Consider the following 24878-nt stretch of genomic DNA (forward strand, 5'->3'; position numbering starts at 1 on the left):
TTATATTATATGAAAAATTCTACGGATTAGGCTACTTGAAATATTGGATTTGCAATCTAGCAACGTTTTAAACATGTTTAAAATTTAGCCACATTTAGTGACATGGTCTCATTAATCAGATATTAATTTACATGATTGTCTTTAGTATTTACATACGTTAATATTGGTAAATCGCTAATTTACCAAAATAAACGAAACGTTGGCTAGTTCCTTAAAATCAAGCTTGAAATTAGCTAAATAACTACGACGCCCATATTATATACATCATATGAAAATAGAATAATTGATTCATACGGAATAATTGATTATGATACCATATATATTCGCTATAGTTTTATACAGTTGCTATTCTACACAAATGCAGTTTATAATAGAGAAAATATCAACAATATCCACTGTGTTTAATCGAAAATACGCGATTTATCCCCTCAATTTTCATAAATATAAAAAATTTCCCTTCAGTTTAATATAAATGACACATTCCTCCATTAAAAATATGTTATATCGTAAATATCACACTTTTCGTTTATTTTTTTTACAAAAACTAAAATTGAACTTCCCAAAATGCCCTTCATAAAATAAATATTTATTTACGATTTTATTAAAAAAATTATCTCTTTATAAAAAAATTCTTAACTTTTTATAAAGAAATCTTTTTATTTAATTTTTTTATATATAAAATAGAAAAAAAAAGTTATTTTATCAAGGGTATTTTGGGGAGTTATTTTTTTTACATAAAAAATAAACAAAAAAATTGTTATTTGCGATATAATATATTTTTAGAAAATGTATTTATCATTTATGTTGAACTGAATGAATGAAGATTGAAGAGTTAAATCACACATTTCGATTAAACACATATTCTTAATATTTTTTCTTTATTATATATTATCCCTTAAAACTTGAATACATGCATTTTGCCATCTCTCTGGACGTTAGATATCTTAACGAATACTTTTAAAAAACAAAAAAAAGAAAGATATTTTAACGAATATGTCAAGCTCAAATATTCTTACTAATAATTTAATTGTACACACTAAGCTAACATTAAAATTATCAGGTATAAGTGTATAACGCTTTCATTTTTGTATAGAGTATACTATAGAGTATAGACTAGAGAGTATATATATAACCAATATTGATGGTGACCTGGTCTTACATTGTTTTTTTTTATTTTTGAAAAATTTGTTTTACATTGAATTAGAATTTAGAACATATATGCATGTGTGGCACTGATTTGCTCTATGACACAAAGTGTGACTTTCGTGGAAACCGCGTCTCTATGTTTATATAATAATCAGATTCTAATAATGTAAACGTGAAACCCATATTTATACGAGAAGATAACATACAAATGCAAAAGGCTAAAAGCTCTCTTTTTTGAGATATTGAAAAAAAAATGAAGAAATCCACCAAAACTCTGTTCTTCTCTTTTCTTCTTGCAATGACGAACATGGTCGTCGTCGTCACAGCACAAAATAAAACGACACTTGTGAACGTTGGCGTGGTTTTGGACCATAATGACCCTGTCGGAAGGATGGGATTGAGGTGTATCGGAATGGCAATTTCGGAATTTTACGCTTCCTCCGAAGGCCGGAGCTACAAAACCCGGATTGTGGTTCATTCCAGGGATTCGAAGTCAGAGATTGTCGGAGCGGCTTCGTCAGGTATGATTTCTTAAGCGTTAAGTTTTATTTTTTCCGCTAGGGGTCGAGTGGTAATTAGTAGTACTCCTGAAGGGTATTCCCCAAGTGACGCACGTATTGCAATTCAGTCCCTTCAATGTATTTTTTTATGCTAAAATTGATAGTTGTCCTTTTATTTATTTATTTAAGAAATTTTAAATATTTAATATTTAATATTTATTGATGGAATTTTGTTATATAATTTGAGAATTATATTAAAAAAAATCTGATAGCTAAGTTTATATTTTATTTTTGGTCCTCTTTATATTTTGTTGTTGGCTCTGCCGTATTCCGGGAATGGAACATTTTCTTTTCTGTTTGAAGTTATCATTTTTTATAACATTGAATAAGCCTTTAGTTGGTGTGCCTTGCTTGAACCGAAATAGATAAAATAAAATACCAAAACTTTAAATAGAATAAAATTTGAAGTCTAGTTTCAAATTGAATAAAATTTGAAGTCTAGTTTTAAATTGAATAAAATAGATTAAGATTTCAACGCTGATCATGCGGTGTATTTCAAATTTCAAAGTCACCAACTGGGTGGCTCTTATTGGTGCACACAGATATCTTCAAAATAAAGATGCCATATTACGTAGGTAATAATATAGGTCCCCTGTTATATATGCAGGTTTTTTTGACTTATATATTAATGTATGTATTTATGTATGCATTCTGTGTATAATATGTGATGGACGACTTGATGTCTACTGTTCATTTGATTTTTTCCTTGGCCTATTTTAAATATATATCAGAAGAAACTCACTGTCAATTTTTGGAACATCCGCCAAGTTGAATAAATTTGTAGTTAACTTGTACGTAACTAAAGTCTAGTCGATTGAAAAAGTCCGTATTTTTAATATAAGTGTGAAACAGTCGGTCCGTTATTGCTATGAGAAACCATGCTACCATAGACCAGATTAAAAATTAGATAGTACTATTAATTTTTGCGTAACTATATATTGTTTAGCTTATATGTATATATTAGTCTCTTAATCATCATCTCGAAAAATACATTCACAACTATTTCTCGCAAACAATTTAACTATAAACAAGAACTAAAACATCCGCCAAAATGGATTTGAACGTATGGTATTTCGGACAACTATTTATAATATAATGATTCATGCATGTCGTGCTTCTTTTATTTTATCTGATCACAGTTTCTATTATAAATTCTGCAACAATCAGCACAATGACAGAAACTTCAAAACATTTTATGCCATATATATATAATCTACTATATAACTAATTAACTACGTTTGATTTATATTCTACAAATTAACAGCTCTAGACCTGATAAAAAACGCCCAAGTCCAAGCCATAATCGGACCATTGACGTCGTCGCAAGCGAGCTTCGTGGTGAACCTCGGAGAGAAAGCCAAGGTTCCGATCATCTCATTCTCCGCCACGTGTCCCTCTCTAACCACTCGGAGCTCATACTTCTTCCGAGTCACGGGGAACGACGCTTCTCAGGCCGAGGCCATTGCGTCCCTAGTCCGAGCCGCTGGATGGAAACAGGTGGTCCCGGTCTATGCCTCCGATGCCTACGGCGAAGGCCTCGTGCCCTTCCTCGTCGATGCCCTCTTCCGAGCCGGGGCCCACGTGCCTTACCGGACCGCCATCGATCCCTTCGCCTCCAACAAGACACTCCGGGAAAAGCTCCGGGGACTAAAGGACAAACCTGTTAGGGTTTTTGTCGTGCAGGTATGGACGTATAAAGCTTTGTTGTAACCTAGTTTTATATTAATTACGGACTATTTGCATGATAAAAGTAAAAGACAATTAGGTCAGTAGCTTAATAATTCACTCTCATTTTGAAAAATAGTAAAAGTTTTATTTTATTTACAAAATAGCTCATCAGGCCGAAGTAAATTAAATTAACTGATTTAGTTAATTTAATTTATTTCGACGTGATGAACTATTTTTTTAATATAATGAAACTTTGGCTAGAAAATTAGAAATTGATTAGGTGCAACCAATTATTTTAAAAGTAATAAGTGATGTCCCTATATTATGTATTATCTTTATTTTAATATATAGTTTATGCATTAGAAAGTAGAAACCACCATTTAAAAAAAAAAAAAATGACTACGAAGTATGTTAAATATTTTTTTTTCTCTTCATTCCACGGAAAGTTTAGATATTTAATATTTAAAACCTTAAGTTCTTAATCATCGAATAATTGTGAAAATAGCTAAAACTAAGATCATAAACATGAGATAGTACGAGAGATTTTTTTTTCTTAGACATGAGTTAATTTAATTGAGCGTAACTGTTTCATACAATTTTTCAATTACTCTCTAACTTATCTTTGCATCAAGGCTCACACGGCGCTTGGGAAGAGGATTTTCGATGAGGCTGAGAGGTTGGAGATGATGAAAGAAGGGTTTGTTTGGATTGTGACTAGCGTGATGGCCAACCTCTTAAACACTTCTTCTATGGGTTTTCGTGATTCCATGAATGGTGTGTTGGGGATAAGGAGTTACGTTCCGAGGACGAAAGAGGTCGAGGATTTCAGAGATCGGTATCGAAAGAATCAGTTTGGGGACGATGATCAAGAAGTGAATGTTTTTGGGTTGTGGGCTTACGATGCTGCCATAGCCCTAGCTATGGCCGTTGAAAGGACTTGGGAGAGCGATACTCCTAATGATGATGGTGACAAAATTACGGTTGTCAAAAAAAGGAATAATAATTACTCAAATGACCTCGACTCGTTTGGAGTATCTTTAAATGGTCCAAAGCTTAGAGAGATATTTACAAATGTGAGATTCAAAGGGCTCGCTGGGAATTTTAGTCTTGTGCATGAGGAGTTACAAGTTTCGGCTTATGAGATCGTCAATGTTGTTAATGATGGCGTGATCAACGTTGTTGGGTTTTGGAAGCCCAAAATTGGGCTCATAAGGGATTTGAGTTCTTCTACAAAGAAAAATAATCCTCACTTGTTAACGTTGAAGGAGAATTTGAGTCCAATTACGTGGCCAGGAGGGACTAATAAAGACCAAAAAGGATGGGAAATTCCGATCAATGGTAACAGACTGAAAGTCGGTGTTCCAGTGAGAGGTGGTTTCAAAGAGTTTGTCAACGTTGAATATAACTCTGATAACACCACCTACGTAACCGGTTATTGCATAGACATCTTTAGAGAGGTAATGGATTCTTTACCTTATAAAGTTGAGTATGACTTGATTCCATTCGCCAATTCTAGCCACGAGAGTAATGGAACTTATGATGAGATGGTGTACCAAGTTTTTCTCGGGGTACGTGGCATAAATTTATATGTTATAGAGATTAATTATTATGCTATTTTATATTAGCTTATTTGTGTACCATTTGTATTGAAGAATTTCGATGCAGTGATCGGAGATGTGACGATCAGATACAACAGATCTTTGTATGTTGACTTCACGTTGCCATATACAGAATCTGGGGTGTCGATGATCGTCACAGTCAAGGACGAAAGGAACAATAATGCATGGATTTTCACGAAGCCTTTGACACGGGATCTCTGGGCCACCATTGTTGGTTTCTTCGTTTTCATGGGCTTCGTCGTATGGGTCCACGAGCATCAGATTAATGACGACTTTCGAGGCTCTCCGTCGCACCAAATCGGCACTAGTCTTTGGTTCTCATTCTCCACCATGGTCTTCGCTACTCGTAAGTTCAATAATCCACACAAAATTATGTCATTGATCGTAGATCACAAGTTATGTTTATCAACAAACCTAAGCTTTCTTTTTTTTTCACACACAGGGGAGAGAGTACTAAGTAACTCTTCAAGATTTGTGATAGTCATATGGGTATTTGTGGTATTGATTTTGACCCAAAGCTACACCGCGAGCTTGACTTCGCTCCTAACGGTCCAACAACTCAAACCGGCCATCACCAGCATTAGGACGCTCATTGAGAAAGGTGAAAATGTGGGTTACTTAGAGGCTTCTTTCACCTATGAGATGTTGAAGAGCCTAGGCTTAAAAGAGAACCAGCTCATGGTGTACGAATCCGCGGAAGATCTAGCCCGAGCTTTTTCGAAGAAAGAAATTGTCGCGGCTTTTGACGAAAAGCCTTATATGGATGTTTTCCTCAAAATGTATTGCTCCAAGTACACCATGATTGGTCCGACTTTCAAAACCCTCGGCTTTGGATATGTAAGCGCTCTTATTATCTTATTTAGTTTATCAAAGTTACATGTATTTTGAAATGAAAAGATTATATAAAATAGTCATATGAAATTAATTGATTCGAAAAATAGTTAATTTTAATTTATTTTTTACAATATCATTAAATTTTGGGTCCAGTGGTTATCTAGCCATATGAAATGTTAGAAATTTTGAAATAACCAACGTTTCGTTTATTTTCAGTAAATAGCCACGTAAATCTATTTACGCTATTAAAATAATAAAAAACGCAGGGTAAATTTCTAGTAAATATGGCTATTTAGCAAAGTTTTTGGTTATTTACGAAAAATTTACAAAACGTTGGTTAAAACGCAAACGCTTATGTTTATGTGGCTTATATCGCTAAATTTTTGTTAAATTTTTTGATGATATATATAAGAATTTACCACTTTTAAATTATTTAATCACGAGATGAAAAAATGATTGAAACCTAATATTTCACATTTGTTTATTTTGACTATTTTATTAATACTAGACAAACCAAGGTTAATTCGAAAATATGGTTATTTAGTTATAAAACTTATTCGAAATTACAATAACATCCCTTGATGGGCTAAAATTCCAGGCTTTTCCGAAAGGCTCTCCGTTGGTTTCTGATGTGTCACATGCGATACTAAACGTAACCGAACGAGGCAGGTCAAAGGAAATAGAGGAGCACTGGTTCGGGAAAAAAGAAAGTTGTCCGACCCTGGGCTTTGAAGATACTTCAAGCAACCTCGGGCTCGAAAGCTTCTGGGGACTATTTCTCATCACCAGCGTTGCGTCGTTGTTCGCTATGGCGCTTCATGGGGTTATATTCTTTCACGGGTATTGGGATGTCATCAAAAGCTCTATCCCACCAGAAGCCTCGGTGTGGGAAAAAGTTCATGTGGTGTTTAGAGTCTTTGATCAAAAGGACTTGAGTTCCCACGCGTCGAAGAAACCCGCCAATCACCAAACGAGTGACTTGCGAAGCAATTTTTTTAGTGCTCGAGATAGTAATTTTGTTGTTCCGATTGACAATGCCACTCCAAGTGGAAATCCTAACCAGGTAGTTAGTTTGACGAGCCATTCAAATGGCTCGGTTTAGTGAAAGTGATGATTATATATATCTAGTGTAAATAAAGTATTTAAATATCTTAATTTAGGAGTCTTTTTTTTTTTTTTTACAGGATAGGATATTTTTTTTTGATTTGTAAGTAATTAATAATTATATTCAGTACAATAAAGTTGAAAGCATTGTGTATTTTCAGAGCATTACTATACAGATAAATATATTTATAAGCCTAGAAAATAGTTGGGCTATTCTATGGACATAAAGCCTAATTCCTTTAAGTAAGCCCATTGCTTCTTAATTGATTGCTTGAATTGGGACTACGCTGCTTGGACTGGGCATTTTGGCAATAACATCCAGTTATTACAACGGGTAAAACTGGATACATACAGATGCAACAAATCGAAATTATAAATTTCACCAACCAAATTAATCGAATTATTCGAGACAACGAACTACTATCAAATATGTACCAATTATTTCACCAAGCTTCACAGATGTATGTACCCCCTTTAATATTTCCAGACAATATATATGTATTAGTCACAATCGATCTAGGCCCTTAAAATGCAAACGCTCATTTACAACGAGGGACCATTGATAGCAAAACTTAAGCAAGGAAAAAAAATAAAATAATAAAAAAAGGTGGTAACTTGTAAGGTTCTAAATTATAAGTTACCACCTTTGACCTGATAACAGCTCTAGACCTGATAAAAAAACGCCCAAGTACTCCAAGCCATAATCGGACAGTTGACGTCGTCGCAAGGGAGCCATAATCGTTGTGAACCTCGGAGAGAAAGCCAAGGTTCCGATCATCTCATTCTCTGCCACGTGTCCCTCTCTAACCACTCGGAGCTCGTACTTCTTCCGAGTCACGGGGAATGATGCTTCTCAGGCCGAGGCCATCGCGTCCCTAGTCCGAGCCTCTGGATGGAAACAGGTGGTCCCGGTCTATGCCTCCGATGCCTACGGCGAAGGCCTCGTGCCCTTCCTCGTCGATGCCGTCTTCCGAGCCGGGGCCCACGTGCCTTACCGGACCGCCATCGATCCCTCGGCCTCTAATGAGACACTCCGGGAAAAGCTCCAGGGACTAAAGGACAAACCTGTTAGGGTTTTTGTTGTACAGGTATGGACGTAAAAGCTTTGTTGTAACATAGTTTTGTATTAATTACGGTTTATTTGCATGATAAAAGTAATAAGTGATGTCCCTATATTTTATTTTATTTTTATTTTGATAGTTTATGCTTTCTTTTTTTTCAGTAAAAAAAAAAATTAGAAATCACCATTTTTTTTAAAAATATGACTACAAAGTGTGTTAATTTTTTATTTTTTATTTTTCTCTTTATCCCAGGGAAAGGTAGATATATAAATATTTAGACCCTTACATATTAAATACATTATTTGTCTAAATTTAATTGAGTGTAAGTATTTGATCCTATTTCTTACAATTTTTCAAATAATTTATGACATATATATCCTTGCATGAAGGCTCAGACGACGCTTGGGAATAGGATTTTTTGTGAGGCTGAGAGGTTTGTGATGATGAGAGAAGGGTTTGTTTGGATTGTGACTAGCGTGATGGCCAACCTCTTAACCACTTCTTCTATGGGTTTTGGTGATTCCATGAATGGTGTGTTGGGGATAAGGAGTTACGTTCCGAGGAAGAAAGAAGTCGAAGATTTCAGAGATCGGTATCAAAAGAATCAGTTAATTTGGGGATGATGATCAAGAAGTGATGAATGTTTTTGGGTTGTGGGCTTACGATGCTGCCAAAGCCCTAGCTATGGCCGTTGAAAGGATTTGGGAGAGCGATACTAATGATGATGGTAACAAATTTAGGATGGTAAAAAAGAGGAATAATAATTACTCAAATGACCTCGACTCGTTTGGAGTATCTTTAAATGGTCCAAAGCTTAGAGAGGCACTTAAAAGTGAGATTCAAAGGGCTCGCTGGAAATTTCAATCTTGTTCATGAGGAGTTACGAGTTTAGGCTTATGAGATCGTCAATGTTGTAAATGATGGCGTGGTCAACGTGGTTGGGTTTTGGAAGCCCAAAATTGGGCTCATAAAGGATTTGAATTCTTCTCAAATAAAGAAAAATAATCCTCACTTGTTTACGTTGAAGGAGAATTTGAATCCAATTACATGGCCATGAGGGACTAATAAAGACCAAAAATGATGAGAAATTCCGGTCGTCAACGGTACTAAGATACTCAAAGTGGGTGTTCCATTGAAAGCAGGTTTCAAAGAGTTTGTCAACGTTGAATATAACCTTGACAACACCTTCAACGTAACTGGTAAGTCTTTAACTTATAAAGTCGAGTATGAGTTGATTCCATTTGCCAACTCTAGCCACGAGAGTAATGGAACTTATGATGAGCTGATGTACCAAGTTTTTCTCGGGGTACGTGGCATCAACCTTTATACAATATTATTGATATTATTATGCTAGTTTATTTTAGCTTACATCATTTGTCCTTGAAGAATAACATATCGTTGTACGTTGACTTCACATTGCCGTACACAGAATCTGGGGTGTCGATGATCGTGACAGTCAAGGAGGAAAGGAACAAGAATGCATGGGTTTTCACGAAGCCTTTGACACGGGATCTTTGGGCAACCATTGTTTGTTTCTTTGTTTTTATCGGCTTTGTTGTGTGGGTAAATGAGCATCAGATTAACGAGGATTTTTGGGGCTCTCTGTCACATCAAATTGGCACTAGTCTTTGGTTCTCCTTCTCAACAATGGTCTTCGCGACTCGTAAGTTCTATATAATCCATCTAAACCTATTGCATTAATTAAAGATTATATATTTTGTTAAATCAAAACCCTAAGTTCTTTTGTACACGCATGGGAGAGAGTATATTAAGTAACTCTTCAAGATTTGTGATAATCATATGGGTATTTGTGGTATTGATTTTGACCCAAAGCTACACCGCGAGCTTGACTTCGCTCCTAACCGCGCAACAACTCAAACCGGTCATCACCAACATCACAACGCTCATCAAAGACAATGAAAATGTAGGTTACTTAGAGGCTTCTTTCATATGCAAGATGTTGAAGAGTCTGGGCTTGAAAGAGTCTCAACTCAAGGCGTACAAATCTGCAAAAGATCTAGCCCGAGCCTTTTCGGAGAAAGAGATTGTCGATGCTTTTGACGAGAAGCCTTATATGGATGTATTCCTAGGAATGTATTGCTCCAAGTACACCATGATTGGTCCGACTTTCAAAACCCTCGGCTTTGGATTCGTAAGCTCTATTTTTAATCCAATTTAGATCTTTCAGTTTCATTTAAATGTCTCCTACTATATATGTCCCTCCAATTAAAATATACCATGTCCCTCCGATTTATAATAATGATGACGTGGGGTATTTTAATTATAGGATCATAAAAAAAAAAGTAGTTAGGCGAACGATCTGATCATTCTAATTTAGTCTTTGTGAGGAAATTGTTATTATTTTCACTCATGATTTGCCTAATTCATACCTTTACTTAATCAAACTTACTAATAGTTTCGAATAATATTTCTAATAATTTAATGATCCAAAATCACAGGCTTTTCCGAGAGGCTCTCCATTAGTTTCCGATATGTCACAAGCGATTCTAAACATAATAGAAAGTCTCACATCGAAGAAATTAGAGGCCCGATGGTTCGGGGAAAAAGATAGATGTCCGAATCCGAGTTCGCAGGATGCTTCAAATAGCCTTGGACTTGAAAGCTTCCGGGGACTATTTCTCATCGCCACCATTGCGTCATTGTTTGCTCTAGTGCTTAACGGGCTTACATTTTTTTCCGGGCACTGGAATGTCATCAAGAGCTCTATTCCACCAGAAGCCTCGCCGTGGGAAAAAGTTCACGTAGTGTTTAGAGTATTCGATCAGAAGAACTTGAATTCAAACACGTTCAAGAGAACCACCCATTATCAAATGAGTGAAATGCAAAGCCATTTTAGTCGTGCTCAAAATAATAACACTGTAGTTCCAATCGACGACGCCACTCTAAACAGCAATGTTGTTGTCATCTAATTAAACGGAATTCAATAAGCGATGTCGGGCCAATACCAATAACAAGAGAGCGAGCTCAGTTTAGTGAAGGTGATGCTTGTATATAATTATAATGCTGGTCCATTTCAAATATCTTAGTCTCTAAGCTTATGAATCATTTTATATTTTATTTTGTAGATGCAGAGAATATATAAGTTGTAGTTAGTAAGTAATTATACAGAATTAACGCAAAAGAAAGTAGTTATATATAGAACACAATAAAGTTGTAACCAGGGGCGGACCCATAAACTCAAGTTAAGGGTGGCCAAAAATATATAAATAATAATAAAATATTATATAATAAACGATAGTCTAATAAAAATCACTACATTTAAATAGTGAATCTCTTAATACTTGGCTTTAGGGGTGTAATCGGGTTGGGTTAGTCGATTTTTTCATGTGCTATCAACCCGAACCGCTACAACTAATTTTTTAGTTTTAAAACTTAAAACAAACCAAAAAATAATCGGGTTGATTCACTAGGACAAAATACGTTATCCGGTGCGACGAATGTCGCACCCAATGCTTCAAATGTCGCACCTAAAAGTTTATTAGGTGCGACAGAGTCGCACCGGATAACCCGTCGCAGAAGGTATTGGGTGCGACATGTCGCACCTAATAAGTCCCCCTTTAGGTGCGACACTTTCAGGTGCGACATGTCGCACCTAATGCCCAAGTTATTTTCCTGCCAAATTTTATAGAATTGGCGGGTAAATGCATATCGGGTGCGACATGTCGCACCGAATATGTTCGCGCCATGGTATTCGGTGCGACAATGTCGCACCGAATATGTTTTTTCAATTAAAAAAGTAAATTAACAAAATAAAAATGAATTACATCATTCTAAATGAAATAAAAATTCAAATAATATTAATTAAACAAAATTCTAAATGAATTAGAAATAATATTCTGAAAATAGAATTCTTAATTAAAAATACAAATTCTTTCCAAAAAAAGCGAAAAAAATGAATTCCTATTTTTTTTTCTTATAAAACTTATCGATAGTAGAATTTCCTCTACCGAATAAGTTGCCAGAACTTCGAGAACCGCTTCCGCGTCCTCGTCCACCGCTGCCTGACGCGCTGCCGCTCGTTCCGCCGCTTCCGTAAGGACGGTCTCGCAAGTAATCCATAGAACCAGGCGTAGAACCCGGCGTGGAACCTGGCGTCTGCTGATCCGTCCCACCTGGTTGCGATGCAGGCGGAGGTTGAGGAGTCGTGGGAGGCTAGTTGTGCTGCTGGCTGAGGAAGGCGATCTGTTGCCGCATCACTTGCAGCTCGGCTTGTTGGGCATCCATCTGAGCTCGCATCTCGGCAACCAATGGATCGGTCTGAGATGACGAACTTGACGAGCCTCCATCTAGCATTTGGGCAACACCCAACGATGACCTTGGGATCGAAGGCCCTAAACCGACTTCCCAGTCTCTGCGCAATCCCAAAACATCGCGCATCGCGTACATCTCCGCATCTTCTTGGGAGATCACGATGTTTTGCTCCTCCGCTTGCCGCAAAATATCTATCGTCCGCGTACAAATAACTAACGTTTTTCCGAGGCGACGACGAGGCACTGAGACGACGAGGCTGCGGCGACGGCTGGGCCGAGGGTGGGCCGTGGGCTGTTCTGCGTGAGCGATGGCTGAGGCCGTTCGAGGGCTGTTGTGCGGCGGCGCTCCGATAAGCTAAAACAATAATACATATTGACAAAAAAAATGACGATGACGAAATTTAGTCTTGTGTTGTGGTGGCAGTTGAGATTTTCCAACTAACAAAAAAAAGAAAAGAAACAAAAACAAGGCCGGGGCGCTGAGATTTTCGTTCAAGTGGTGGTGTTCGAGGAGGGAGCGAGGTGGTGAAGTACCGGGGAGCAAGGCCGGAGCGGTGTACGAGGTGAGGACTAGTTCGCCGGAGGATGTTCGGGTGGGTCGGGCCTGGTCGGAGAGAGACAGAGTGAGATTGACGGAGAGAGAGTGAGGCAGAGAGAGAGAGAGAGAGTGAGGCGTACCTGGAGGACGGCGAGCTTCACGGCGTGGCGGGCTGGAGGCGGGGCTGGTCGCGCCGGGGACGAGCGTCGGAGAGAGAATCGGGCCTGGTCGGAGAGAGACAGAGTGAGATTGACGGAGAGAGAGTGAGACAGAGAGAGTGAGGCGTACCTGGAGGACGGCGAGCTTCACGGCGTGGCGGGCTGGAGGCGGGGCTGGTCGCGCCGGGGACGAGCGTCGGAGAGAGAGAGAGTTAGAGAGAGAATAGAGAGTTATAGAGTGAGAGAGTGAGTTTGGGCGAAGAAGAAGACGCTCGGGTATAAAACATATCCTAAAACTATTAGGTGCGACATTGTCGCACCTAATAGTCATATATGTCGCACCTAATATGACTATTAGGTGCGACACTGTCGCACCCAACGTGAAATTCCAGAACCCAAAATATTCGGGGGGAATTTCTGACCGTTTTAAATTTTTAAACCCATTAGGTGCGACACTAGTCGCACCTGATAGTATTAGGTGCGACAACTGTCGCACCCAATAGTATTAGGTGCGACAATATCATATCGGGTGCGACAAAGTCGCACCGGATAGCACTAATCATCTGCGAAATTTTTAGTCGCTTGGAAGACTATCTGGTGCGACATGTCGCACCTAATATGTGCTTAGGTGCGACATTTAGGTGCGACATGTCGCACCTAATACCCTTCCGCACTTAATATGTTAATTTGTAGTAGTGATTTGTATTGGTTTTTTCGGATTATAATTCTCCACAAATGACTATATAACTTGAATGAAAATCATATATGTATATTATGTATATTATATCTAATACGTTATGTCAAATAAAATCAAAATTTTACTTATCTTTAGAAGTTTACATCTTAACATAAAAATTACGCATATTTTTAATTATCATATCTTCATGTATTCGCAAATAACAAAGTATAATACTGAGTATTTTTATTTAATTATAATATTATTAAAAATGTTATATATATTTTTAACAATAGTACATATAAATATTTGCAATCTTAAACAATTAAAGGATTCACACCATCAGGTTGATTTGGTTCAATCCAATCTCACGACAATAAAAACCCAAATCAACCCGAAACAATTGCGGTTTGGGTTGGTTACAACCCAAACGTCATCGGGTTTTAATGGTACGGTTTAAAAAATAGTGCGATTTGGTTTGGATGATCAGGTTGTTTGATTTGACGGTTTTCATGAACACCCTGGTTGACTTTAACTAATTATTTCATATATACTATAAGAGAACCGATAAAATCTACACTCGAATGTTTAAACAAAATAATTGATATAATTTATCACAGATTGGAGAAATTGAATTTTATAGATGAGTTAAATGCTCTTACTTTGTCATATATTTAAATTAAAATTATTGTAAATTGTCTACTTATTTTCATTTTTGTTGTCATATATTTAAATTAAAATTATTATAAATTGTCTACGTATTTTCGTAAATACTATTTAATCACCGCCTACACTTAAATTTGTAGTATTGGATATTTGTATGATTCCATTATTATTATTCACCTACAACAACACGGGATTTTTTTAAAAGTGATTTATGTTGTTATGTAATTTTATATAAGTTATATTGTTTTTTAAGTGACTTACACCGTTATAGACCTTATAAAACTTATGTGTAATAATAAGGTAGTTATGATATTTTATAAAACGAATGAGATAATTACAGAATTTTACATATTAATAAGTATTGATGAATAATATAAATATTGATGAAATAATCAGATTAAAAGAAGGTAGTTATGAATTTTTCTCAGAAGTTGAAGGTGACCTAGACCACGCTCAACCTCTACGTGGGTCCGTCCCTGGTTGTAACTGGTAAACATTGTTTTAATCATATAGTTTGATTTCTTTTTTGTACCCGTGTAGTTTATTTTTTCTGGATAATTTTAAGATTAATAATAATAATAATAACAATAGTAATAATAATTCCCTAATCTAATTAATGTACGTGTTTTCTTACACACCATGAAAATGAAAACTAAAGAAAGCAAACAAACTTTAGAGATTGGATATAGTTGAATTATACTGGCCTTATATTGATTATAAATGCCGCCATGTTATGTTAAGCCATTTATTACGGTATGGTTTGTTTGTATATAGTAAGTTGAATAAGTAGGAATGACAATCGGTCTGAATCTGATTGGGTCCACTTAGTATGTTACTCGGACCCAGTTAAAAAAAATGACCCATTACTAGGACCAAGTTAAAAAATGGATATGTTACTTGAACCCGTTTATCCATTTTTTTGAAGCGGACGGGTAACAAAAATATGCCCACCGGATAAACTGCTAGAAAAGTGTCGGACGCGTTACTCATTTTAATTAATTTTTCTAATCATAAAATAATAAAATCGTGTTAGTCATGCGGTACTAATGCTTGAAACAACCTAGTGGATCTAAGATCAATTTTTAATGAACGCGATTTTTAGTGTTAACGGGTTGGGTATCGGGTATACGAGCAAAAGTCCACCTATTATGTTACATGAAAAGAACGGACATTATCCGATCGATTAAAACCGGTGGGTAAAATTATGCTCCAAGTTTTTTTTATATTGTAATTGTTAATGCCGATTTTTGGAGTAACATTAAATATCCCATAAAGTCCAATCTAGGCCCAAACTTTATGAGCACATGTGGGATGGAAGGTGGTGAAGTCTACAACCCCGGTGATCTCGTCTCGTCTCGTCACTAGAGGGGGTCTAAGTCCCCTGACGTTCTCTCTCGTGCTTAATATTAGTTTGATCATTAAGTGTGATTGTGTGAGGTGGGAGTCTAAGACCCGGTATACGAGCAAAGGTCCACCTATTATGTTACCCGAAAAGAACGGACATTATCCGGTCGATTAAAACCGGTGGGTAAAATTATGCTCCAAGTTTTTTAATATTGTAATTGTTAATGCCGATTTTTGGAGTAACATTAAATATCCCATAAATTCCAATCTAGGCCCAAACTTTATGAGCACATGTGGGATGGAAGGTGGTGAAGTCTACAACCCCGGTGATCTCGTCTCGTCGCTAGAGGGAGTCTAAGTCCCCTGACGTTCTCTCTCGTGCTTAATACTAGTTTGATTACTAAGTGTGATTTTGTGATGTGGGAGTCTAAGTCCGGTCTCTAGATTTTGAAGAGAGAGAGAGAGAGAGAGAGAGAGAGAGAGAGAGAGAGAGAGAGAGAGTTGATGACTATTGTTTATTGACTTTGACATGTCATGATAACCGCATTCAGTGCTTACTTATATTATATGAAAAATTCTACGGATTAGGCTACTTGAAATATTGGATTTGCAATCTAGCAAACGTTTTAAATATGTTTAAAATTTAGCCACATTTAGTGACATGGTCTCATTAATCATATATTAATTTACATGATTGTTTTTAGTATTTACATACGTTAATATTGGTAAATCGCTAATTTACCAAAATAAACGAAACGTTGGCTAGTTCCTTAAAATCAAGCTTGAAATTAGCTAAATAACTACGACGCCCATATTATATACATCATATGAAAATAAAATAATTGATTCATACGGAATAATTGATTATGATACCATATATATTCGCTATAGTTTTATACAGTTGCTATTCTACACAAATGTAGTTTATAATAGGGAAAATATCAACAATATCCACTGTGTTTAATCGAAAATACGCGATTTATCCCCTCAATTTTCATAAATATAAAAAATTTCCCTTCAGTTTAATATAAATGACACATTCCTCCATTAAAAATATGTTATATCGTAAATATCACACTTTTCGTTTATTTTTTTTACAAAAACTAAAATTGAACTTCCCAAAATGCCCTTCATAAAATAAATATTTATTTACGATTTTATTAAAAAAATTATCTCTTTATAAAAAAAATTCTTAACTTTTTATAAAGAAATCTTTTTATTTAATTTTTTTTTATATATAAAATAGAAAATAAAAAGTTATTTTATCAAGGGTATTTTGGAGAGTTATTTTTTTTACATAAAAAATAAACAAAAAAATTGTTATTTGCGATATAATATATTTTTAGAAAATGTATTTATCATTTATGTTGAACGGAATGAAGATTGAAGAGTTAAATCACACATTTCGATTAAACACATATTCTTAATATTTTTTCTTTATTTTATATTATCCCTTAAAACTTGAATACATGCATTTTGCCATCTCTCTGGACGTTAGATATCTTAACGAATACTTTTAAAAAACAAAAAAAAAAAGAGAGATATTTTAACGAATATGTCAAGCTCAAATATTCTTACTAATAATTTAATTGTACACACTAAGCTAACATTAAAATTATCAGGAATAAGTGTATAACGCTTTCATTTTCAATTAATGCTGTATATAAAAAGAAATAATTTACCTCATAGTCAGATAAGATTATGTATAGAGTATACTATAGAGTATAGACTAGAGAGTATATATATAACCAATATTGATGGTGACCTGGTCTTACGTTGTTTTTTTATTTTTGAAAAATTTGTTTTACATTGAATTAGAATTTAGAACATATATGCATGTGTGGCACTGATTTGCTCTATGACAGAAAGTGTGACTTTCGTGGAAACCGCGTCTCTATGTTTATATAATAATCAGATTCTAATAATGTAAACGTGAAACCCATATTTATACGAGAAGATAACATATAAATGCAAAAGGCTGACAGCTCTCTTTTTTGAGATATTGAAAAAAAAATGAAGAAATCCATCAAAACTCTGTTCTTCTCTTTCCTTCTTGCAATGACGAACATGGTCGTCGTGGTCACAGCACAAAATAAAACGACACTTGTGAACGTTGGCGTGGTTTTGGACCATAATGACCCTGTCGGAAGGATGGGATTGAGGTGTATCGGAATGGCAATTTCGGAATTTTACGCTTCCTCCGAAGGTCGGAGCTACAAAACCCGGATTGTGGTTCATTCCAGGGATTCGAAGTCAGAGATTGTCGGAGCGGCTTCGTCAGGTATGATTTCTTAAGCGTGAAGTTTTATTTTTACCGCTAGGGATCGAATGGTAATTAGTCCTCCTGAAGGGTATTCCCCCAGTGACGCACGTATTGCAATTCAGTCCCTTCAATTTATTGTTTTATCCTAAAATTAATAGTTGTCCTTTTATTTATTTATTTTAATAACTTTTAAATATTTTATTTTTGCAACTCCATTTAATATTTATTTATGGAATTTTGTTATTTAATTTGGGAATTATATTAAAAAAAATCTGATAGCTAAGTTTATATTTTATTTTTGGTCCTCTTTATATTTTGTTGTTGGCTCTGCCGTATTCCGGGAATGGAACATTTTCTTTTCTGTTTGAAGTTATCATTTTTTATAACATTGAATAAGCCTTTAGTTGGTGTGCCTTGCTTGAACCGAAATAGATAAAATAAAATACCAAAACTTTAAATAGAATAAAATTTGAAGTCTAGTTTCAAATTGAATAAAATTTGAAGTCTAGTTTTAAATTGAATAAAATATATTAAGATTTCAACGCTGATCATGCGGTGTATTTCAAATTTCAAAGTCACCAACTGGGTGGCTCTTATTGGTGGACACAGATATCTTCAAAAATAAAGATGCCATATTACGGACGTAGGTGATAATATATAGGTCTACTGCTTTGTATCCAGTTGGTTTGATATTTTCCTTGGCCTATTTTAAATATATATTAGAAGAAACTCACTGTCAATTTTTGGAACATCCGCCAAGTCGAATAAATTTGTAGTTAACTTGTACGTAACTAAAGTATAGTCGATTGAAAAAGTCCGTATTTTTAATACAAGTGTGAAACAGTCAGTCCGTTATTGCAATGAGAAACACCATGCTACCATAGACCAGATTAAAAATTAGATAGTACTATTAATTTTTGCGTAAGTATATATTGTTTAGCTTATATGTATATATTAGTCTCTAAATCATCATCTCGAAAAATACATTCACAACTATTTCTCGCAAACAATTTAACTATGAACAAGAACTAAAACATCCGCCAAAATGGATTTGAACGTATGGTATTTCGGACAACTATTTATAATATAATGATTCATGCATGTCGTGCTTCTTTTATTTTATCCGATCACAGTTTCTGATATAAATTCTGCAACAATCCGCACAATGACAGAAACTTCGAAACATTTTATGCCATATATATATATATATATATATATATATATATATATAATCTACCATATAACTAATTGACTACGTTTGATTTATATTCTACAAACAGCTCTAGACTTGATAAAAAACGCCCAAGTCCAAGCCATAATCGGACCGTTGACGTCGTCGCAAGCGAGCTTCGTGGTGAACCTCGGAGAGAAATCCAAGGTTCCGATCATCTCATTCTCCGCCACGTGTCCCTCTCTAACCACTCGGAGCTCGTACTTCTTCCGAGTCACGGGGAACGAGGCTTCTCAGGCCGAGGCCATCGCGTCCCTAGTCCAAGCCTCTGGATGGAAACAGGTGGTCCCGGTCTATGCCTCCGACGCCTACGGCGAAGGCCTCGTGCCCTTTCTCGTCGATGCTCTCTTCCGAGCCGGGGCCCACGTGCCTTACCGGACCGCCATTGATCCCTCGGCCTCTAACGAGACACTCCGGGAAAAGCTCCGGGGACTAAAGGACAAACCTGTTAGGGTCTTTGTCGTGCAGGTATGGACGTACAAAGCTTTGTTGTAACCTAGTTTTATATGAATTACGGTCTATTTGCACGATAAAAGTAAATGACAATCAGGTCAGTAGCTCGATAATTTACCCTCATTTTGAAAAATAGTAAAAATTTTATTTTATTTAAAAAATAGCTCATCAGGCCGAAGTAAATTAAATTAACTGATTTAGTTAATTTAATTTATTTCGACGTGAAGAACTATTTTTTTAATAAAATGAAACTTTGGCTAAAATATTAGAAAAAAAAATTAGAAATTGATTAGGTGCAACCAATTATTTTAAAAGTAATAAGTGATGTCCCTATATTATGTATTATCTTTTTTTTTTTTTTTGAAAGGTATTATGTATTATCTTTATTTGGATAGTTTATGCATTAAAAAGTAGAAACCACCATTTTAAAAAAAAAAATATGACTACAAAGTATGTTAAATATTTTTTTTTTCTCTTTATTCAACGGAAAGTTTAGATATTTAATATTTAAACCCTTAAGTTCTTAATTATCGAATAATTGTGAAAATAGCTAAAACTAAGATCATAAACATGAGATAGTACGAGAGATTTTTTTTTTCTGACATTAGTTAATTTAATTGAGCGTAACTGTTTCATACAATTTTTCAATTACTCTCTAACTTATGTTTGCATCAAGGCTCACACGGCGCTTGGAAAGAGGATTTTCGATGAGGCTGAGAGATTGGAGATGATGAAAGAAGGGTTTGTTTGGATTGTGACTAGCGTGATGGCCAACCTCTTAAACACTTCTTCAATGGGTTTTCGTGATTCCATGAATGGTGTGTTGGGGATAAGGAATTACGTTCCAAGGACGAAAGAGGTCGAGGATTTCAGAGATCGGTATCGAAAGAATCAGTTTGGGGACGATGATCAAGAAGTGAATGTTTTTGGGTTGTGGGCTTACGATGCTGCCATAGCCCTAGCTATGGCCGTTGAAAGGACTTGGGAGAGCGATACTCCTAATGATGATGGTGACAAAATTACGGTTGTCAAAAAAAGGAATAATAATTACTCAAATGACCTCGACTCGTTTGGAGTATCTTTAAATGGTCCAAAGCTTAGAGAGATATTTACAAACGTGAGATTCAAAGGGCTCGTTGGGAATTTTAGTCTTGTGCATGAGGAGTTACAAGTTTCGGCTTATGAGATCGTCAATGTTGTTAATGACGGCGTGATCGACGTGGTTGGGATTTGGAAGCCCAAAATTGGGCTCATAAGGGATTTGAATTCTTCTACACAGAAAAATAATCCTCACTTGTTTACGTTGAAGGAGAATTTGAGTCCAATTACGTGGCCAGGAGGGACTAATAAAGACCAAAAAGGATGGGAAATTCCGATCAATGGTAACAGACTGAAAGTCGGTGTTCCAGTGAGAGGTGGTTTCAAAGAGTTTGTCAACGTTGAATATAACTCTGATAACACCACCAACGTATCCGGTTATTGCATAGACATCTTTAGAGAGGTAATGGATTCTTTACCTTATAAAGTTGAGTATGACTTGATTCCATTCGCCAATTCTAGCCACGAGAGTAATGGAACTTATGATGAGATGGTGTATCAAGTTTTTCTCGGGGTACGTGGCATAAATTTATCCGTTATAGAGATTAATTATTATGCTATTTTATATTAGCTTATTTGTGTACCATTTGTATTGAAGAATTTTGATGCAGTGATCGGAGATGTGACGATCAGATCCAACAGATCTTTGTATGTTGACTTCACGTTGCCATATACAGAATCTGGGGTGTCGATGATCGTCACAGTCAAGGACGAAAGGAACAATAATGCATGGATTTTCACGAAGCCTTTGACATGGGATCTCTGGGCCACCATTGTTGGTTTCTTCGTTTTCATGGGCTTCGTTGTATGGGTCCACGAGCATCGGATTAATGACGACTTTCGAGGCTCTCCGTCGCACCAAATCGGCACTAGTCTTTGGTTCTCATTCTCCACCATGGTCTTCGCTACTCGTAAGTTCAATAATCCACACAAAATTATGTCATTGATAGTAGATCACAAGTTATGTTTATCAACAAACTTAAGCTTTCTTTTTTCACACACAGGGGAGAGAGTACTAAGTAACTCTTCAAGATTTGTGATAGTCATATGGGTATTTGTGGTATTGATTTTGACCCAAAGCTACACCGCGAGCTTGACTTCGCTCCTAACGGTCCAACAACTCCTACCGGACATCACCAACATTAGGACACTCATCGAGAAAGGTGAACATGTGGGTTACTTAGAGGCTTCTTTCACCTATGAGATGTTGAAAAACCTAGGCTTGAAAGAGAACCAGCTCATGGGGTACGAATCCGCGGAAGATCTAGCCCGAGCCTTTTCGAAGAAAGAAATTATCGCGGCTTTTGACGAAAAGCCTTATATGGATGTCTTCCTCAAAATGTATTGCTCCAAGTACACCATGATTGGTCCGACTTTCAAAACCCTCGGTTTTGGATACGTAAGCGCTCTTATAACTATCATATTTAGTTTATCAAAGTTACATATAATTTGAAATGAAAAGATTATACAAAATAGTCGTCTGAAATTAATTGATTAGAAAAATAACTACAATTTTAATTTATTTTTTACAATATCATTAAATTTTTTGACGATATATATAAGAATTTAATCACGAGATGAAAAAAATGATTGAAACCTAATATTTCACGTTGTTTATTTTGACTATTTTATTAATATTAGACAAACCATGGTTAATTCGAAAATATGGCTATTTATTTAGTTATAACACTCATTTGAAATTACAATAATATCCCTCGATGGAACTAAAATTTCAGGCTTTTCCGAAAGGCTCTCCGTTGGTTTCTGATGTGTCCCATGCGATACTAAACGTAACCGAACGAGGCAGGTCAAAGGAAATAGAGGAGCACTGGTTCGGGAAAAAAGAAAGATGTCCGACCCTGGGCTTTGAAGACACTTCAAGCAACCTTGGACTCGAAAGCTTCTGGGGACTGTTTCTCATCACCGGCATTGCGTCGTTGTTCGCTATGGCGCTTCATGGGGTTATATTCTTTCACGGGAATTGGCATGTCATCAAAAGCTCTATCCCACCAGAAGCCTCGGTGTGGGAAAAAGTTCATGTGGTGTTTAGAGTCTTTGATCAAAAGGACTTGAGTTCCCACGCGTTGAAGAAAATCGCCAACCACAAAACGATTGAATTGCGAAGCAATTTTTTTAGTGCTCGAGATAGTAATTTTGTTGTTCCGATTGATAATGGCACTCCAAGTGGAAATCCTAACCAGGTAGTTAATTTGACGAGCCATATTTAAGTGGCTCGGTTTAGTGAAAGTGATGAATAGATATATCTAGTGTAAATAAAGTATTTAAATTTCTTAATTTAGGATTTTTTTTTTTTTTTTTTTTTACAGGATAGGGCATATTTTTTTATTTGTAAGTAATTATATTCAATACAATAAAGTTTAAAGCATTGTGTATGTTCATAGTATTAGGGAAATTTGCGTCAATGTCACAAATTCGTCGGATTTTTGCATTTGTGTCACAAAGTTGTCAAAATTGCTTTTGTGTCACGTATTTACATTCGTGTCACATGTGCAAATTTGAAATTATTCTCTTTCATCATTTAATCTTTTTATTAATTACTTCATGTCTTTTGAATTTTTACAATACCTCATTAAAAATCAATTCATCTTCTTCTAAAACTTTCTAAAATTTTTGCGTGTGACTTATTTGCAATTGGATTGTCAATTTGTGACATAAGATGCAAATATCACATAGTCATAATACTACAAGTTTTGAATTTATAAGCGAATAATAGTTTTTTTTTTATTTGTGCAAATTATACTCTTACATTCTTAAAAAACTAAAAAATTCGTGCCATATATTGAAAATTTTACTGCATGACACATAATACAGCTTGAGACAAATATTAAGGTCATTTTAATATTTAGCTGAAATAAATATATATCTCCCATTTATAAATTTTTTGTAATGGCTAATAATGGTTATCTTTTTCTCACTTAATAATTCTCCCCCCCCCCCCCCCCCCCCCCCCCCCCACACATATATATATATATATGTGTGTGTGTTGTGTATATAAGCAGAAGCCCTCCTTAAAAAAAAGCAGAAAACCAAAATTCAATATATGTGTGTCATTCTTTTTCTCTTTATATATATAATAATATATGGAAGCTAAATATCAATATATACGCGTGACTAACTCCTAATCTAAATTATTTTTTTTTCTCTCATTTTCATTTTATTATGAATTATATAGTACAAGTTTGTTGGGTGTTCCTCAACTAACAAGCGGGCCTGATTTATTTGTCTATAAAAAAGTAATGACTTGATTATACGACGTTGTCCTTAACTATTTGGACAAGTACAGCTTATCTTTGCTGACTTATTACTGCTTACTAATTGCGTGGAGCCTTCATACGGTACCTTTCTAGCTAAACTTACACCAGTTTGAATGATATCTCAATAATTAGTTTACGAATAAAATAGCACAAAAGTACTTTTCGATAATTAAAAATAATAATACGCTATTGTGTTTCCTGGAAGCTCGCATAGAATTGAAATTTGTCCAGAAATGTAAAAATATTTAGAGCTCCATGTAAAGTGTAATCCGTATTTTAATAATTTTCCATTTTTTTAGAATAAAATATTTATATAAAAACTAATAATAATTAAAAAAAATATTGTATTGTCATATCTAGCTAGTTGAAATGGGGTTCACTTATAAAATTATTAATAAAACATGGCCAAGTTGGATTGAGACAGCTTGCTTGGTGTCGTTTCTAAAAACAAATTCCATCAATCCGTCATTTGATTGTCTAATAGCTTTACGCACGCATATATATAAACCCCATTCTCTCCAAAAAGAAAACCAAACCAAACCAAACAAACAAAGCTAAGAAAGTAATAAGCACATACTCAAAGAGAAAATCCACACATTTCATTGTTACATCTCTCTCGTTCCAAAAACAAAAAGAAAACTAAAAAAAGAAAAGAGAAATACATACACTACCAGAAATATGGGATACAACTACAGTTTTTTTTTTTTTAACTCCAGTTTAACCTTTTAATGGAGTCTTTCAATACAGACTACGGTCACCTTTTTTTAAGCCTATATTAGACTCCAGTCGAATATAAAGCTGTAGAGAATGATCTATTTTTCTCTACAGCTAATATAAAAAAGTAGTGGTAATACTCAAAAAATTGAAAATGATCAAAATTTCACCATTTTTAAATGGAGGGAAATTTCCCACA

The 24878-nt window shown here is 35.4% G+C and overlaps 2 protein-coding genes, 1 long non-coding RNA gene and 1 pseudogene across 3 annotated transcripts; 3 read left to right on the top strand and 1 right to left on the bottom strand.

Annotated features, from left to right (window-relative positions):
• The first annotated feature begins 1407 nt into the window (after positions 1-1407).
• Positions 1408-6982, top strand: LOC149379965 (glutamate receptor 2.7-like). The gene is made up of 6 exons (XM_089603593.1): positions 1408-1667; positions 2971-3389; positions 4007-4942; positions 5027-5339; positions 5436-5830; positions 6426-6982. The coding sequence occupies exons 1-6, from the start codon at positions 1445-1447 to the stop codon at positions 6927-6929; spliced, it is 2790 nt and encodes a 929-aa protein (XP_089459719.1). The 5' UTR covers positions 1408-1444; the 3' UTR covers positions 6930-6982.
• Positions 6983-7360: 378 nt separating this feature from the next.
• Positions 7361-10922, top strand: LOC149379966 (glutamate receptor 2.9-like; annotated as a pseudogene).
• Positions 10923-12508: 1586 nt separating this feature from the next.
• Positions 12509-13145, bottom strand: LOC149379967 (uncharacterized). The gene is made up of 3 exons (XR_016294121.1): positions 13090-13145; positions 12942-13025; positions 12509-12618 (listed from the first exon to the last, which is right to left on the bottom strand). It is a non-coding gene; the product is annotated as an uncharacterized LOC149379967 (long non-coding RNA).
• A 4513-nt stretch (positions 13146-17658) lies between these two features.
• On the top strand, positions 17659-22986 carry LOC149379968 (glutamate receptor 2.7-like). The gene is made up of 6 exons (XM_089604084.1): positions 17659-17926; positions 19189-19601; positions 20269-21204; positions 21289-21601; positions 21695-22089; positions 22427-22986. The coding sequence occupies exons 1-6, from the start codon at positions 17659-17661 to the stop codon at positions 22916-22918; spliced, it is 2817 nt and encodes a 938-aa protein (XP_089460210.1). The 3' UTR covers positions 22919-22986.
• Positions 22987-24878: the final 1892 nt, after the last annotated feature.

The sequence above is a fragment of the Urtica dioica genome, chromosome 12 (assembly GCF_054948205.1).
Source record: "Urtica dioica subsp. dioica isolate 48M chromosome 12, U.dioica_male_clone48M_v1_H2, whole genome shotgun sequence".
In the NCBI taxonomy this organism is placed as follows: Eukaryota; Viridiplantae; Streptophyta; class Magnoliopsida; order Rosales; family Urticaceae; genus Urtica; species Urtica dioica.